Genomic DNA, 17,231 nt, shown 5'->3' with positions numbered 1-17,231 from the left:
CGTGCATCCTACGTGGCATCCACAGCAATAATCCCTCCTGATTTGTGCCTTATTTTTGGTAAAATTATTTTAGGGAGTTGAGACAAGAGTTAGTTGCTGCAAAGTACTCAGCTTATGATCCATAGTGCAGTCACAGGATTTATGTAACATGCACAAAATGCTGGAGGAATTCTGCAGGCCAGGCAGCATCTATGGAAAGAAGCAGTCGACATTTAGGCCCGAAACATCAACTTTTCCATAGATGCTGCCTGGACTGCCGAGTTCCTCCAGCATTTTGTGTGCGTTGGTTGGATTTTCAGCATCTGCAGATTTTCTCTTGTTTGTGACAGAATTTTAGTGCTGGTTCAGTTGATTTTCTGTTGCATCCACCGAGATGCAACGCAGAGCATCATAGGAAGTCATTCCTGCCTGTGGCCCTCAAACTTTACAACTCCTCCCTTGGAGGGGCAGACACCCTGAGCCAATAGGCTGGTCCTGGACTTATTTCCTGGCATAATTTACATATTACTATTTAACTATTTATGGTTTTATTACTATGTTATTTATGGTGCAACTGTAACAAAAACCAATTTCCCCCAGGATAAATAAAGTATGACTATGAATAGTGATGGTGGGCGACTGGGATTCAGGGCTTGTAACTTCATGTGATATAGCAATAGAAACAGAATTCCGGTTACATCAAAAGGAGAATAGACTAGACAAGATGGTCAGATTGGTCTCTCGTCGGAGATGGTCTTTTCCTGACATTTGAATGTTGTTTTCAACTTTCTTGTCTTAGGGGTAAAGTTGGCCAGGTATTGGTCATTTCATTTGCTGAGAGGCTGTAAATTATTTTGTGTAACTCTCAGCATACATCTCCTCTTACATTAGGTTGGAAGGCATGCTAGTGATAAATTAATTTGGCAAATCCACAGATATGTAAGGCACCATAGAAATTCAGGTTTTCCTATCTGTTTTTTTCTGGCAGGCTCTCTTTCCTTCATAATCAGAGTTACAGATCAGTAAATTCTAATAGATATATTAAAGATGACAGCCTAACTGCAGGGCCTTTCATCTCACTCTGTATCCATGGAAACAGAAGCAAAGCATAAGCACAAAAGGGCATTCTGTCTCTGGGAAGCACTGATAGAAGCATACTTCCAGATTTACCGAGTGAAAGATATGACACTTCTTATCTCTAGTAATAATACTGTATATGCATTATACAATGCAAAAAACCCATGTGGGGCTTTGTGATAATCACTTTCACTTCAACAATCATTAATATTTTTTACTTTTTTATGCATATAAAAGCATCTTTCACTAATATAAATGTTACATTACTTTATTTCCTGCAAACTTGCAGTATTAAAAGATTCACTAAATCTTGCATTGCCAAAGAGATGCAAGGTTTGGTTTGAATGTCAATCCCTTTTTCTTTGAGAATGCTTCAAAAATTGTAAGAATTATTGGTTTAACACCACAAGACAAAGATCTACTTGCAAAGACATACTTTCTTTAAAACTAAATGTTTGCTGTTAGATTTGTGGTTTTAAAAATTCCTGCTTTGTACAGTTGAGGAACAAAATTGACATAGATACAGTACTTTAACCTAGAAAGCAGGATTACTAAGTGTACCAAAGGTAGTCTCAAAGTCTTCATTAACTCTAATTTTTTCAGATAGTGAAATCTGGATTCATATACTGGTGAAAAGAAGTATTCAAGGGTGTAAATATTGATTTTAATAAAGTCTGTTTGAAATTGCTCAAACCAAATTTAATTTCCAAAATTTCATTCCCAAATGTGCCTCAGTACAAATATCTTCAGATAAAGAACTAATTAACATGAGCTGCAGCTGGATTAACTGGAGCTGCAGCTCAATGATCTTTGGCTCACACGGAAAAATGAGGAGGTGACAGATAGGAGCTACAGGGAAGTAGCTGCCCCCAAGTTGCAGGAGGCAGATAGCTGGTGACTGTCAGGAGAGGGAAAGGGAATAGGTCAACAATGAAGAGTATTTCTGTGCCCATTCCCCTCAATAATTAATACGAGGGGTGATTGATAAGTTTGTGGCCTGAGGTACAAGGAGATGAGTTATACAGCTCTCGTTACATGCACATACAGGTCAACTCTGAGTGATTATGCAGCAAGTTTGAAGTTAATACCTCATCTCCTTCTACCTTAGGCCACGAACTTATCAATCACCTCTGATGAGTTATTAACTTCAAACTTTCTGCATAATCACTCAAAGTGTTGAACTGCATGTTCATGTAACAAGAGCTGTATAACTCATCTCCTTCTGCCTTAGGCCACGAACGTATCAATTACCCCTGTTGTGGACACTTTCTGGAGGTCCAAGATCCGTTTGCTCCACGACCGCTGGACTAAGTGTGTAAATGTCAGAGGGGACTATATTGAAAAATAAATGTGCTTGGTTTTCTAAAATTGACTCCTTCTACCATAGGCCATGAACTCATCAATAACCCCTCGTTTACTATTTTGGAGACTGTTGAGGGGAGCATGCTATTCAGGGGAAGACACAGTGACTGGGTCTCTGGCACTGAGTCTGGCTCTGAGGCTCAAAAGCTCAAAAGAAAGGGGGAGGGGGGTGGAGAAGAGTAGTGCAATAGTGATAGGGGATTCCAAAGTTCGAAGAGCAGACAGAGACACCTAAATGGTATGTTGCCTCCCAGGTCCAAGGGTGAGGGATGTCTTGGATCAGATGCACAGAACTCTCAAAGGGGAGGGAAAGCAGCCAGAGGTCATGGTAACACACATAAAAGTTGCTGGTGAACGCAGCAGGCCAGGCAGCAGTACCTATTGGCACCAACAGTATAGGCAGGAAAAGGGATGAAGTCCTGAAAGCTGAAAAGTAGGACCTCAAGGGTAGTAATCTCTGGATTGCTGTCCATGCCAAGCACTAGTGAGGGTAAAAATAGGATGATTTGACAAATCAATGTGTGATGCGGGGGCAGGGTTTCAGATTTATGGATCATTCGAATCCTTTTCTGGGGAAGGTATAAATGGAACAAAAAAGACAGATTACACCTAAACCCAAGGGTGGCTAATATCCTTGCGGGCAGGTTCACTAGAGGTGTTGGGGAGGGTTTAAGGTAATTTTGCAAAGCGATAGGAGTTGGAGTGACAGGACTGAGGAACAGTAGTTGGTATACAGGTAGATGCAGTGTGTAATGAGACTGGGAGGAAGGATAGGCAGTTGACAGGGCAAAATTTCAGTCAGTGGGATGAGTTGAAGTATAACATGTGGACAAAATCAAAAAGGGTGATGAATTCAGGACTGAAGGTGTTGTATTTAAATGCAAGCAGGCGGATGATCTTGTAGTACATTTAGATGCTTCCACTGTTATACTTTCCAACTCTGACTCTGCTACATTGAAAACTGCATTGGTGCTGCTTCACGTACCCATGCTGAGCTCGGCAATTTCATCAACTTTGCGTCTCACTTCCACCTTGCCCTCAAATTCACTTGGTCCATCTCTGAAACCTTCCTCCCCTTTCTCAGTCTCTGTCTCCATCTTCAAAGCCAAACTGTCAACCAACACCTTTTATAAAACTACTGATTCCCACGGTTATCTTGTCTACACCTCTTCCCACTCCGTCTCCTGTAAAACTGCTATTCCCGTCTCGCAGTTTCTTCGCCTCCATCACACCTTTCCATTCCAGGACATCAGAGTTGTCGGGTTGTACTGTTGATGCTGCCCACGTCTGCATCTTCTCCATTTCCCAGGCATCCACGCCACCACAACAGTGATAGTCCCTCTTGTCCTTACCTATCACCGCATCAGCCTCCACATCCTCCACAACTTCTGCCATCTCCAAAGGGATCCTACTACTAACCATATCTTTCTGTTCCTCCCTCCGCTTTCCACAGGGATTGCTCCCTCTGCAGTTCTCGTCCATTCGTCCCTCCCCACTAATCTCCTTCCAGGCACTTATCCATTCAAGTGGCCTAGGTGCTCCGCCTGCCCATACACTCCTCCCGCTCCTCCACTCAGGGGCCCAAATGGTCCTTCTAGGGGAGGCAATTCTTCACCTATGAGTCTGATGGGGTCGTCTATGGCATCCAGTGCTCCTGATATGGCCTCCTCTACATTGGTGAGACCTGTCGTAAATTGGGGTCCTCTTCATCGAGCACCTCTGCACCATCCACCAAAAGCGGGTCTTCCCAGTGGCCAAACATTTTAATTCCAATTCCATTCTTGTTCCAACGTGTCATCTATGGCCTCCTCTTGTGCCAAGATAAGGCTACCCTCAGGGTGGAGGAGTGGCACTTCACATTCTGTATGGGTACCCTCCAACCTGATGGCATGAATATCAATTTATCCTTGCAGTGAACAAATATCCCCTCACACCACTTCCTCTATTCCCCACTCTGACCTTTATTTCTCACCTCCTAGTACTTCCCCCGGGTCCCCTCCTCCTTCCTTTTCTCCTGTGGTCCACTCTCCTCTCTTATCAGATTCATTTTTCTCCAGCCCTTGACCTTTCCCACCCACCTGGCTTCTCCTACCACCTTCTAGCTAGCCTCTTTCCCTTGCTCCCGCTTTTTTTAATTCAGACATCTTCTCCCTTCCTCCTCAGTACTGAAGAAGAGTCTCCACCCAAAACTGGAGTTTTATACAAGCCTCTGCACAATTGGGGTACAAATTACATTGAGAAGCAGAAAAGGCATGTAAAAAGGGCAATGTTATGATTGTAATGGGGATTTCAATATGCAGGTAGATTGAGGAAATCAGGTTGATGCTGGACCCCAAGAGAAGGAATTTCCAGAATGCCTAGGGAATAGCTTTTTCATGCAGCTTATCACTGAGCCCACCAGAGAAAAGGCAATTCTGGAATGGATACTGTGCACCAGATTTGATTAGGGAGCTTAAGGTTAAGAGACCCTTAGGAGGCAGTGATCATAATATGATAGGATTCACCCTGCAGTTTGAGAAGGAGAAGCTAACATCAGATTTATCAATATTATAGTGGAGTAAAGAAAATTACAAAGGCATGAGAGTAGCAGGCCAAAACTGATTGGAAGGGTACACTGGCAGGGATGACGGCAGAGCAGCAATGGCTCGAGTTTCTGGGAGCAATTTAGAAGCCACAGGATAGATACATACCAAAGAAAATGATGCATTCTAAAGTGGGGATGAGGCAACCATGGCTGATAAGTGATGCCAAAGACAACATAAAAACAAAAGAATGGCATATAATACAGCCAAAATTAATGGCAAGTTGTAGGATTGGGAAGCATTTGAAAACCAACAGAAGGCAATTAAAAAGGCAATAAGAAGCAAAAAGATTAATTATGAAAATAAGCTAGACAACAATATAAAAAAAGGATACCAAATATTTTTTCCTATATATAAAGAATAAAAGGCAAGAGTGGATATCGGACCACTGGAAAATGACACTGGAGAGGTAGTAATGGGGGTACAAAGAAATAGTGGATGAGCATAACAAATATTTTGTGTCAGTCTTCACTGTGGAAGATATCCGTAGTTCTTCAGACATTCAGGAGTCTCAGGGAGTAGACTTGAGTATAGTTGCTAATACCAAGGGAAATATGCTTGGAAAGTTTAAGGGTCACCTGGAGGAGATGAACTATACCCCAGGGTTCTGAAAGAGGTAGTTGAAGAGATTGTGGAGGCAATAGTAATGATCTTACAAGAATCACTAGATTATGGAAAGTTTTTGGAGGACAGGAAAATTACAAATGTCACTGCACACTTTAAGATGCAAAAGACAGTGAATAATAGGCCAATTAGCCCGACTTCAGTGGTTGGAAAAACATTGAAGTCCATTATTAAGGATGAGGTTTTGGGGTACTTAGAGACACATACAAAATAGGCCAAAATCAACTGTTTCCTTAAGGGGAAATCTTGCCTGACAAGTGTGTTGGAATTTTTTGAGGAAATAACATAGACAAAGAAAAGTCAGTGGATGTTGTCTACTTCGATTTTCTGAAAGTCTTTGACAAGGTTCCGTACATGAGACTGTTTAACAATATGAGAGCCCGTGGTATTACAGAGAAGATACTAGCATAGATAGAAGGTTGGCTGACTGGCAGGAGGCAAAGAGTGGGAATAAAGGGGGCCTTTTCTGGTTAGCTGTTGGTAACTAGTAGTGTTCTGCAGGGGTCAGTTTTGGGACCGCTTCTTTTCACGCTATACATCAATGAATTGGGAGACGGAATTGATAGCTATGTGGCCAAATTTGGACACAATACAAAGATAGGTGGAGGGGCAGGTAGTGTTGAAGAAGCAGGACATCTGGAGAAGGAAATAGACAGTTTAAGAGAATGGGCAAATTGATGGCAGATTAGAATAGAGTATAGGGAAGTGTATGGTAAAGCACTTCAGTAGAAGGAATAAAAACGTAGACTATATTTTTTAAGTGGGGAGAAAGTTCAGAAAGCTGAGGTGCAAAGGGACTTGAAAGTCCACGTGTAAGATTCCTTAAAGGTTAACTTGCAGGTTGAGGCAGTAGTAAGTAAGGCAAATTGCAATATTAGCATTCATTTCAAGACAACTAGACTTTAAAAACAAAGATGTAATGCTGAGCCTTATAAGATATTGCTCAGACCACACTTGGAGAATTGTGAACAGTTTTGGGCCCCTAATCTAAGAAGAATGTGCTGGCAACACACATAAAAGTTGCTGGTGAATGCAGCAGGCCGGGCAGCATCTATAGGAAGAGGTACAGTCGACGTTTTGGGCCGAGACCCTTCGTCAGGACTAACTGAAAGAAGAGAAAGCAAGAAATCTCTTGCGTTCACCAGCAATTTTTGTGTGTTGCTTGAAATTCCAGCATCTGCAGATTTCCTTGTGTTTGCGTTTTTAAAGAATGTGCTGGTATTGGAGAGGGACCAGAGAAGGTTCATGAGAATGATTCTAGGAATGAAATAGTTTTCATATGATGACTGTTTGATGGCTCTGGACCTGCACTTGCTGGAGTTTAGAAGAATGAGGGGGGATATCATTGAAACCTATCAAACATTGAAAGGCCCAGATAGAGTGGACGTGGAGAGGATGTTTCTTATAGAGGGAAAGTCAAGGACCATTGGGCACAGACTCAGAGTAGGACATCCCTTTACAACAGAGATGAAGCACAATTTATTTAGCCAGAGGGTGGTGAATCTGCAGAATTAATTGCCATACTTGGCAGTGGAGGCCAAGTCATTGGGTATTTAAAGTGGAGGTTGATAGGCTCTTGATTATTAAAGACATCAAAGGTTAGGGAGAAGACTGGAGAATAGGGTTGAGAAGAATAATAAATCAGCCAAGATCGAATGGTGGAGTAGACTCGATGGCCCAAATGGTCTAATTCTGCTCCTATGTCTTATGTTCTAATAGGGAGATTTGAATAACAGGGACATGAACTAAAACATCTTGTTAAATTCAATAACATAAAATCTCTGTTAACTGAGTAGACCAGAGAGTTCAACTGCTACAGCCTACCATTGGCGGAAATGTTAAAAAGATTTCTGAGCTGAATATTAAAATAAACATTTACAATATCACTCTGATATTGCTATTGGATCTTCCCTTGCAGTGATAATAGGACATTGGAACATCCTTCCGTGGAAATTCAAGCCTAATTTTATAGAAAGTGAAAGGTTCAAAAGACTGGCTGTCATAAAGTAATTTGATTCGGAGGCCCCTCGGTCTATTTTCAATAACTTTTAAATGTAGGTTTGAAACTTCATAGAAGGTCTAGAGACTATTGCAATGTGATAGACAGCTTAAAAAATGTAATTCTATTTCATAGGAAGTGATTCACTTGGGACAGCTTGGTGTTCCATTTTGAAGGTAACACAAGGATAGTCTGGCCATGCCCGTTATCTGCTATATCTAGTATCTAAAAACTGGTATACCAATGTCAATGTCGGCAATAATGGTAGCAAAAGAGTGCTTCATTCCCTGGAACTACAATCTTTTAACAACAACATTCAAATAAAAAAATGGAATCATTTTACCTGTACAAAGTGAATAAGTTTCTCTTCTTCGTTTACTTTGTACGTCTTTATACCCAGCTCCTTGGCTAATCGCAAAATCCGATTTTGAGTGGGTCCAACATATGCTCCCCCCAAGTCAACGTACTGGAACTCTGGACCCTATGACAAATAATTGTGTCTATAAATAACTAATTTTCTTTGCAATCTATTGTTTATTCCTTTGACAGCAATGACTCCTGTAGGTTCCCAGTTCTCTGGGTGCTGGTACCCTTTCTGCTAATTTACATTGCTATTTTCATGTACACATCCTGGCAATTATTGCGACACACTGTTCAACCATGTACTGTATATATTTACAGCCAGGGCAAATCCTTGCATGATATTCATGCATGGACATTTTTCAGCATGTCTCACTTGATAATGATTGACAGCAGGAATCTTTTTTAGTTCAATGGTACAGTGGCCAATTCTGACAACTATATTTTGATAGAAAACTGCCAATGTAAATATCCTTTCTTGATATACTAATAGTGGACAAAAAAAAAACCTTTCATTAGATGAAAATTTGTAATTGGCCTTAATGCCTAAGAGAAAAGAAAAATAAAGAATCTGGACAAAGCGAACAGGGAGGATTACTGTTGTGCTGAGCTGAATGCTGGTAAAATGTTGGAAGAGTTGAATCAGGGTAGGAGTGAAGGTGCAACATTAGCCCCAATGTTGTGGATTTGGGAACAGGGCAATTTTCAACAATTGAATGTTCCATTCATTTTGAGAAAGAGAGTGTCCACATTATTCACCAGCGTGCTAGTGACGAGCTTTCTAGAGTGAGGTAAGCATGCTATCCTTAACGGATGGACTGGACCACAACCAAATTACCCTGTGGTCCCTCTGTGCAGTATTTGTTTGCACTGGTAGCTTCTGCTGTTTTGTGGGGGAATCAGATGGCTCTTGGTACAATCATGACCTTTTTAAACATTGGCTTGTGGACAGCATTTATTATAGAACATAAACATATCAGGTGCTGAAATAATTCCTTAGGTGCTATAAAAGATCAGATGGATAAAGCGCTTCTGTTCTTCAGGAATCAGTCATAGTTGGTTTTAAAGGAAATTTTGATTTTCAAGAGTGGCTAAAAACTAAAATTCAGTGACTTGCATATTTGTTCATGGCCTGGTGAACAAATGACACCATCTTCAAAGGTGCGAATGATTACATTTACAGATGTTGGAACATTCAGTTTCCTCTGTTGCCAGCTTTGTATAATAATGAATCAGAATCAGGTTTAATATCATTGGCATAGGTCATGAAATTTGTCATTTTGCGGCAGCAGTGTGTTACAATTCATAATAATAAAAACTATAAAGTATATACAAAAAAGAAAATTAAATTAAATGTTGTTTGCATTTTTAATTTAAATATGTAGTGCAAAAATTGAGGGGAAAATACTGAGTTAGTGTTCATAGGTTCACTGTCCACTCAGAAATCTATTGTGGAGGGGAAGGAGCTTTTCCTGAAACATTGAGTGTGTTTTGAGGCTCTTGTACTTCCTCCTTGGTGGTAGCAAAGAGAAAATGGCATGTCTTAGGTGAGGGGGGTCCTTAATGATGGATACTACCTTTTTGAGGAATCGCCTTTTGAAGGAGTTTTGGATGCTGGTGAGGCCAGTGCACATGATTACAATTTTCTGCAGCCTTTCCTGACTGCAGTGATCTTTCCATTTCAGATGGTGATGCAACCAACTAGAATCCTCTCCATGGTACATACGTAAAAATTTGCGACTGTCTTTGGTGACATACCAGTTCTCCTCAAACTCCTAATGAAGTATAGCCACTGTCATTCCTTCTTTGTAATTACTTCAGTCTGTTGGGCCCAAGATGAGCTTCAGAGATGCTGACACTCAGGAACTTTAAAGGATCAGGTGTGAAAAGGATGAGCACTTTCATGAGGACTGATGTGTGTTCACTCAACTTTCCCTTCCTGAAGTGCACAGTGGTCTTACTAACAATGAACACAAGGGTGCTGCTGCAACAAGCTAATCTGTCTCAGTCCTGTACACATCCTCGTCACCATCTGAAGTTCTGCCAACAACATTGTGTCATCAGCAAATTTATAGATGGTGTTTGAGCTGTGCCTAGCCACAGAATCGTGGCTGTAGATGAAGTGGAGCAGTGAGCTAAGCTCACAGCTTTGAGCTGCACCACTGATGATTGTTGGTGAGGTGGAGATATTTGTTCGGATTTGCACAGATGACAGGCAGCCAGTTGCACAACAAGGTCCAGACACCTTAGAGGGAGAATGTTTTCAGAAATCTTTGTGGACTACGAATCACAAATACTCCTCATGGATTTCAAGTGCTGATCTAAGACCCTTTATGTGTTATGATATACTCAGTGGCTACTTTATTAGGTATATCTGTGCACTTGCTTGTTAATAAATATCTAATCACCCAATCATATAGCAGCATCACAATGCATAAAAGCATACAGACATGATCAAGAAGTTTAGTTGTTGTATATACCAAACATCAGAATGGAGAAGAAATGTAATCTATGTGACCTTCACCATGGAATGATTGTTGGTGCCAGATGGAGCGGTTTGAATATCTCAGAAATTGTTGATCTCCTGGGATTTTCATACACAACAGTCTCCAGAGTTTACAGAAAATGGGTGACAGCAGCAGAAGACTACACCAGGTTCCACTCCTGTACCTAATAAACTAGCCACTACTGCTCCACAGAAACAGACTCAGACTTTACAGAGTCTGATCTACATCTTGTTGATAACCCAACTCCTAAGCCATCATCTCTGAACCTATTCACCCAAAAGAACTAGAGATTATGATAATTTTAATTACTTACTCGAACAGTGTATGTTCTTCCTCCAACGCGATCTCTCGCTTCTAAGACCAGCACTTTCATACCTTCCTCTATCAGCAGCTTGGCAGCTGACAGACCTAGACAACACAAACAATAGTGTTATATAGGAACCAGGAGCCTTTATATATCAAGAGAAAACCTAGACCAAGCCCCAAAAATAAGCTTGCAAATTAACAAATAGTTTTTGCAATAAGATTAATTAATAAGAATCAACCAGATGTTAATCCAATCACAATAACTCACATTTTAACCAGAGATGACATATTTAAATCAGTCTCAGCATATTTGTGATTCTGGATACTTCTGGAAAATTCTGGATACTTTGAGTGTACTTAATATTTCAGTAATATTTGAGTAACATTGTAAATATATCTTTTGATTAAGCATTCTTTGTTGTTTGTATAATGCATTGCGGGTTAATTGTAAATTATCTTGATAATTGCATACATAATCACACCACCATGTCATATGCATACAACTCACTTAAAGTAAAAATAAAAATAATGTAGACACATGTTATCCTTGGTCTCTTTCAATTGAGTTTATGCTTTGGACTTACAAAACATAACAGTGGTGTTATGTAAGTTTTAAATGAACCCAAGATGACTACCTATCTTTTGTAGCACAGCGAGACATTTGAGATTTAAAAAAGAACACAGCAGGAAATGGTCGAATAAAAGAACTGTGCAGCACATGCTTCTCTTCAGGAAGGGACAGAGACAATTGAGTTAAAAAGGCAGAAATCAGAGTAAATTCGTGTATTCATAAACAGTGAGTACCAAGTGATAACAATCATAAATTTTTTTTAAAAAGCAGAAAGGATAACTACATTGGAAAGGTAGACATGTTCAATTGCGTAAGAGATAACTGGAATATGTATACTGAGCAAATTGAGCAGTATTTTGAAGCAAATGAAGTGGACAATGAAATGTGAGTGTCAATTTTGCTGAGTGCATTGGAATTAAAGGCATACAGTTTGCTTAGAAGTTTGACTGCTCCAACCAAACTAACCGAAATGAGCTTTACTGATATCATGAAACTAATGCAGGAATATTTAGAACCCAAACCATTGTTGATTGCAGAATGCTTTAGGTTTCATAAGCAGAATCAAAAGGAAGAGTCTAATGGATCCTAATAATGCACTGAAAGATAAATTAGTTTGTGAACTTTTACAAGATAGCATTCAAAAATGGCTCCTAGCTGAAGCACAACCTACGCTTAAAAGAGCAGTTGAAATAGATGTATCAATGGAAACAGCAGAGAGAAACACAATTAAGTTGCAGTCAGGAATGAAAGTGAGCGTGAACAAAATTGCAATGTCTAAACAGAAACCTGCCATTACTGTTGTGACAAGTACTCACATACACCAGACCAACGCAGACTTAAGGATGAAACTTGTAGAAAATATAACAAAGTAGGACACATGCAAAGAGCCTGTCAGGCAGACAAAAATAAATGGACTGCACAGGAAAGGGAAAACGATAAAACACCCAGTTGCAGTTTTAAAAAGAGCACTAATCTACATGCTGTTGATGAAAAATCTGATCATGATGTGAGTGACACAGGACTGAATAGCTTCAAGAATTACAATGTGAAAATTAACAATTGCCAAGCAATTTGGCTTACACTAGAAGTGAATGACATATTAATTAAAATGGAATTGGGCACTGGCTCGGCTGTTTCAAAATGAGTTTGAATGATATTTCAAAGATACTGAACTGAAGCCTGAAGATATCCAACTAAGAACTTACACTGGAGAAAAGATAACTCCTGTGGAAATGACATTCATAACAGTGATATACAGCAACCAACAAGCCACATGTGGTAAAAACAGTAGGACCAGCACTGTGGGTCATGATTGGCTGAGACAACTACAACTCGATTGGAGATCCATCCGTCACTTGCATGCCACATCCCATGCAACAGAGCCAATTGAAAGCAAATTAAGAAAGGTACTGGATAATGTCACAATAGTGTTCAGGGATGACACTGTAAAACTCAGACAGATCAAGGGTAAAATAGTGTTAATTGAAAATGCCACAGCCAATTTTTACAAAGCCTGTCCATTTCCATGATTAAGTATCCAGTGAGCTAGATCACATGGAGGTTGAAGGAATTATTTCCAAGGTTGAGTGGAGCTGATAGGAAATGCCAGTTATCCCAGTAGCTAAGAAGAGTGGGTCTATTAGGATCTGTGATGTTTTAAGGTTACCATTAACCCAGTACTGCAAGTAGAGCAATGTCTTCTAGCCAGGGAAGAGGATATCTTTACAAATCTTTCTGGAGGAAAACACTTCAGTAAGGTGGACTTAGCTGATGCATACCTACAGATGGAGATGGAAGAAGAGTCCGAAGTATTTCTCTCCAGAAACAGTCACAATGGGCTTCATCACGATAATAGGCTTATTTTTGGAGTGGCATCTGCAACTGCACTCTGGCAGAAAGCTACAGAGCAGGTGCAGCAAAATTGTCCAGGCACTCAGTGTTACCTGGATGACATCGTTGTTACCAGTGAGGATGACAAGGAACATCTCCAAAATCTCAAGACACTGCTAAAAAAAATTGGAAGTTTATGCACTTAGAGTACAAGGCAACAAGTGTGAATTCTTTAAACCAAGCATCACTTATTGTGGTCACACAGTTGATGCACAAGGATTACACAAGTGTGCTAAGAACATTCAAGCAGTGGTGGATGCCCCAAGCCTAAAGGATGTGTCACAGTTGCAGTTCTTTTTAGGATTTGTCAGTTACTATAATGAGTTCCAGCCAAACCCAGCTACTACGTTCTATCCCTTGAACTCATTATTACAAATCAGGAAGAAATCACAATGGACAAAGCTGTGTGAGGTGGCTTTCCAAAAGGTAAAGGAAATGGTGACGTCAGACACCATACTCACAGATTATGATCCACATTGTACAGTGAAGCTTGCCTGTGAAATCTCGCCTTGTGGTATAGGTGCAGTCATGTCAGATGTTATGAGTGATAGAAATGAATGCCCCATGGCCTTTGCATCGCGTTCCTTTACTGCTGCAGAGAAAAATTACACACAGATTGACAGAGAGGCCTTGAGTCTGGTTTAGGGTTTAAAATGTTTTAACCAGTACTTGTATGGGAGAGAGTTTACCCTCATTACCAATCATCAACCACCAGTGTCCACCTTCAGTCCACAGAAGGGTTTTCCACTAACAGCAGCAGCAAAAGTGCAGAGATGGGCTCTGCTTCTTTCAGGTCACATTTACAAGTTCGAATACGGGATGACTAATCATGGAAATGCTGACAGATTGTCCCATTTACCTTTGGAAAAGGAAATACCTGAATAATTTACAAAAGGGGACACTCCTCTTTGCATATTCTCCTTAATGCAAGCTAAAAGTCTCCCTGTTATGCCAGGGAAACCAGAAATATCCCACACTGTCTCAGGTCTACAAAATGGCTGGAATGTGCAGCAGAAATCCAAATTCTCCAATTTTTACTAGCGCCATAATGAACTTGCCCTGGACAGATGTGGCCTTATGTGGGGATTGAGAGTTATGGTACCATCCAAGCTGAGAGCTGAAGTGTTGGAGGAGCTACATGCCAGTCATCTAGGCATAGTCAAAATGAAAGTATTGGCTTGAGGCTTCGTCTGGCGGCCAGGATAGATCATCAGATCGAGCAGCTTGCCATGCACTGTTTGGGATGCTAACACATCCAGAAGAAAGGTGTCTAGAGCTATCAGAACCACTTCCTGCAGTCCCAGAGTCAACTCACAAACACTACAGAGGAGGGTCCAGAATCTGAGGTTGTTTCGCAGCTTCAAGTCTCTCCTATCAAGCAGAGTGTCCTTATATGCATATAGCTGAGACATACTCTATATTGAGTTGGAGTTTATAGCTAAGCAGTGAGCCTTGATGTGTATTTAATATTTTAGTAACATTTGAATAATATTGAAAATATATTTAAGCATTCTTTGTTTACATAACACATTACAGTTATGTGTAAAAGTACATGAATGGCATACGTTATCACACCGCCACATCACATGTGTGCGCCTCACTTAAACTAAAAACTAACGTAAACATGTGCTATCCCTGGTCTACGTGTTTTTTAAAATTTCATTTACTTTTATGTTTTGGAGTTACAAAACATACCAAAGAACTTTGAAAAATAACTTAACAAATTTTGGTGCAATTTGTATGTATATTTTGCTGAAGAGAAGAGTGTGCATCACTTCTTGTCTTCAGCCACTGGTCCTGTTAATAACATTTGCTGCCTTTTTAAAAGATACATGATAATATGGCTTTATTTTAAAATTCAGTTCCAGAAATGATAAAATGAATCCGTCTGTGCTGCAGAAACCTTCCATTTCCATTACCAGATTTCTGTCCATGAATAGTATCACATTTTTCCTTTATTTTTTCTGTAATTTTGTAATTTATTTTGTCATATTAGACAGTGATGATAAACCTGATCTTGATTCTGATGGGATTTTTTTAAATACAGATATTAATCAATTTAAAGCCATCCGTCTACATTCAGAATAAAGCTGCCTCCCTCTCATTTCCGATACACTGTCAGTATAATAAATGTTTCTGTGATGATTTCTTCAGACAATCAAGCTGCAGATCAATAGGTGTCAAGGTACAGCATCAAAGCAGGAAATTACACATCTCAGCATGAATGCTATAAACAACCAGAAGTGAATGATTTTGGATCAGCAGCTGTTGTTACTCAGCTCATATATTATAAAACTTCATTTTAAGGATGCAATATCCTGTTAATGAAAATCGGTTATAAATTAAAACTGTCAAAAAGTAAGACTTATGATTTACTTCCATATAAAGCTGGAGCTGTTATCTGGTGGTGTGAGGAGAAGTTAACAATACTGCAAAATATTTTGCACACAGATACTTCTGTCCATTTTTAAAGGGATTACTAAATTCTGTAGATTTCTAAACTCTTCTCAGACATTAGAGGGTAGTACTTTGTATGTTCATACTGTTACCTTTTCAGCAAAATTAATCAATCGAGCAAAATTGCCATACCTACTGAATATTGACCTTGAGTTTACCATTACCTTCTGGCAGTTCTGTTTTAACCAGCTGATGAAACAATAATTCCAAACAAATCTCCATTGTATAACCATCATCAGCATTAACTGGTACTTATATAGCACTTAGTGAAATCTATAGCTGTAAACCATTTGCTAAAGAGAAAGATTTTTGATCAGTTTCTTTTAAAAAAAGAGATTTGGAGGCTATAATGTTCCGGGGAAATTTGGTCTGCAAAAAATTGGCATTATTTTTATGATAGTCATTTGTTGGTGTGAGGATTAAAGAATTTTATGTTTAATATTTTTGTTGATGCAGACTCATCAAAACTACTAACTCTACTAGGCAACCCTTCACCTGTGAATCTGTTGGTGTCAACCACTGTTTCTGGTGCTCCTGATGTGGCCTCCTCTACAGTACATGGGCGAGACCCGATGTAGATTGGGGGATTGCTTTGTTGGGCATCTCTGCAAAAAGCAGGATTTCCTGGTGGACAACCATTTTGATTCCAACCTCCATTCCCATTCTGACATGTCAGTCCATGGTCCCCTCTACTACCATTCTCAGGTTGGAGGAGTAACACCACATATTCCACCTTGGGAGCCTCTAACCAGATGGCATGAACATTGGTTTCTCTAAATTATGGTAAACTTTTCCCCCTCCTCTTTTCCCATTCTTCAATTTCTCCACCCTGTCTTCTTATCTTTTCTCCTCACTTGCTTATCACCTCTTCTTTGTATCCCTCCTCCTCTCCTATCAGATTCCTTCCTCTCCAGACCTTTACCTTTTTCTCCTACCGCCTCCTAGATTCTTTGTTCATCCCCCCTCCCCCACCCTCCTAGCTTGTACTTCTCCCCCCTCCCGCCCCCCCCCCCAACCTTCTTCTTCTGGCTTCTTCCCTCTTCCTATCCAGTCACGGCCTGAAACATCATCTATTTATTTCCATAGATATTGTCTGACCAGCTGGGTTCCTCCAGCATTTTGTGTGTGTTGCTCTGGATTTCCAGCGTCTGCATAATCACTTGTATTTATCATTAACTCCATCCTTCTCTTTAAGATAATATCTCAGATAATTTTAAACTACCTTGGTGAAAGAAATAATGACTATAGGTACTGATGCTCAAGGGAAGCACAAACATGTCTTGTAATCTTAACTGTAAACAACAGGATACTTTGAAAAACTTAATCAATTCAACCTTCTTGGAAAACACGACTTATTCATGATTCACAGCATTAATACATGGTTAAATCTGAGAGATAGGCCAACAGTGTGAGTCCCTCAAATTTAGCTGGCTGATCTAAACTGGCTTGCCATCTGCTTCACAGAAATGTCATCTTGCCCTGAATCTCCCTGGTATATGCTGGATTTTCACATTAAA

The 17,231-nt window shown here is 40.0% G+C and overlaps 1 protein-coding gene across 4 annotated transcripts in view; it reads right to left on the bottom strand.

Moving 5' to 3' along the window:
• LOC134352970 (amine oxidase [flavin-containing]-like) overlaps positions 1 to 17,231 on the bottom strand; it is a 69,058-nt gene that overhangs the window by 50,239 nt on the left and 1,588 nt on the right. For 2 of the 4 annotated variants that reach the window (XR_010019517.1, XM_063060673.1), the window contains exons 2-3: positions 10,804 to 10,898; positions 7,967 to 8,104 (exon numbers count right to left, since the gene is read on the bottom strand). Coding sequence is in view for 1 of the 4 variants with exons in the window: in XM_063060673.1 (XP_062916743.1) it covers positions 7,967 to 8,104; positions 10,804 to 10,898 (233 nt within the window). In the remaining 3 variants the exon portion in view is untranslated. Of the gene's footprint in view, positions 1 to 7,966; positions 8,105 to 10,803; positions 10,899 to 13,145; positions 13,229 to 13,718; positions 13,817 to 17,231 lie in introns of those variants that run through there. The other 2 variants (XR_010019518.1, XR_010019519.1) reach the window with 2 other exon arrangements.

Source organism: Mobula hypostoma, chromosome 10 (genome assembly GCF_963921235.1).
Source record: "Mobula hypostoma chromosome 10, sMobHyp1.1, whole genome shotgun sequence".
Classification (NCBI taxonomy): Eukaryota; Metazoa; Chordata; class Chondrichthyes; order Myliobatiformes; family Myliobatidae; genus Mobula; species Mobula hypostoma.
Note: the sequence above shows the minus strand (reverse complement) of the source record. Positions and strands in the feature narration are given on the sequence as shown.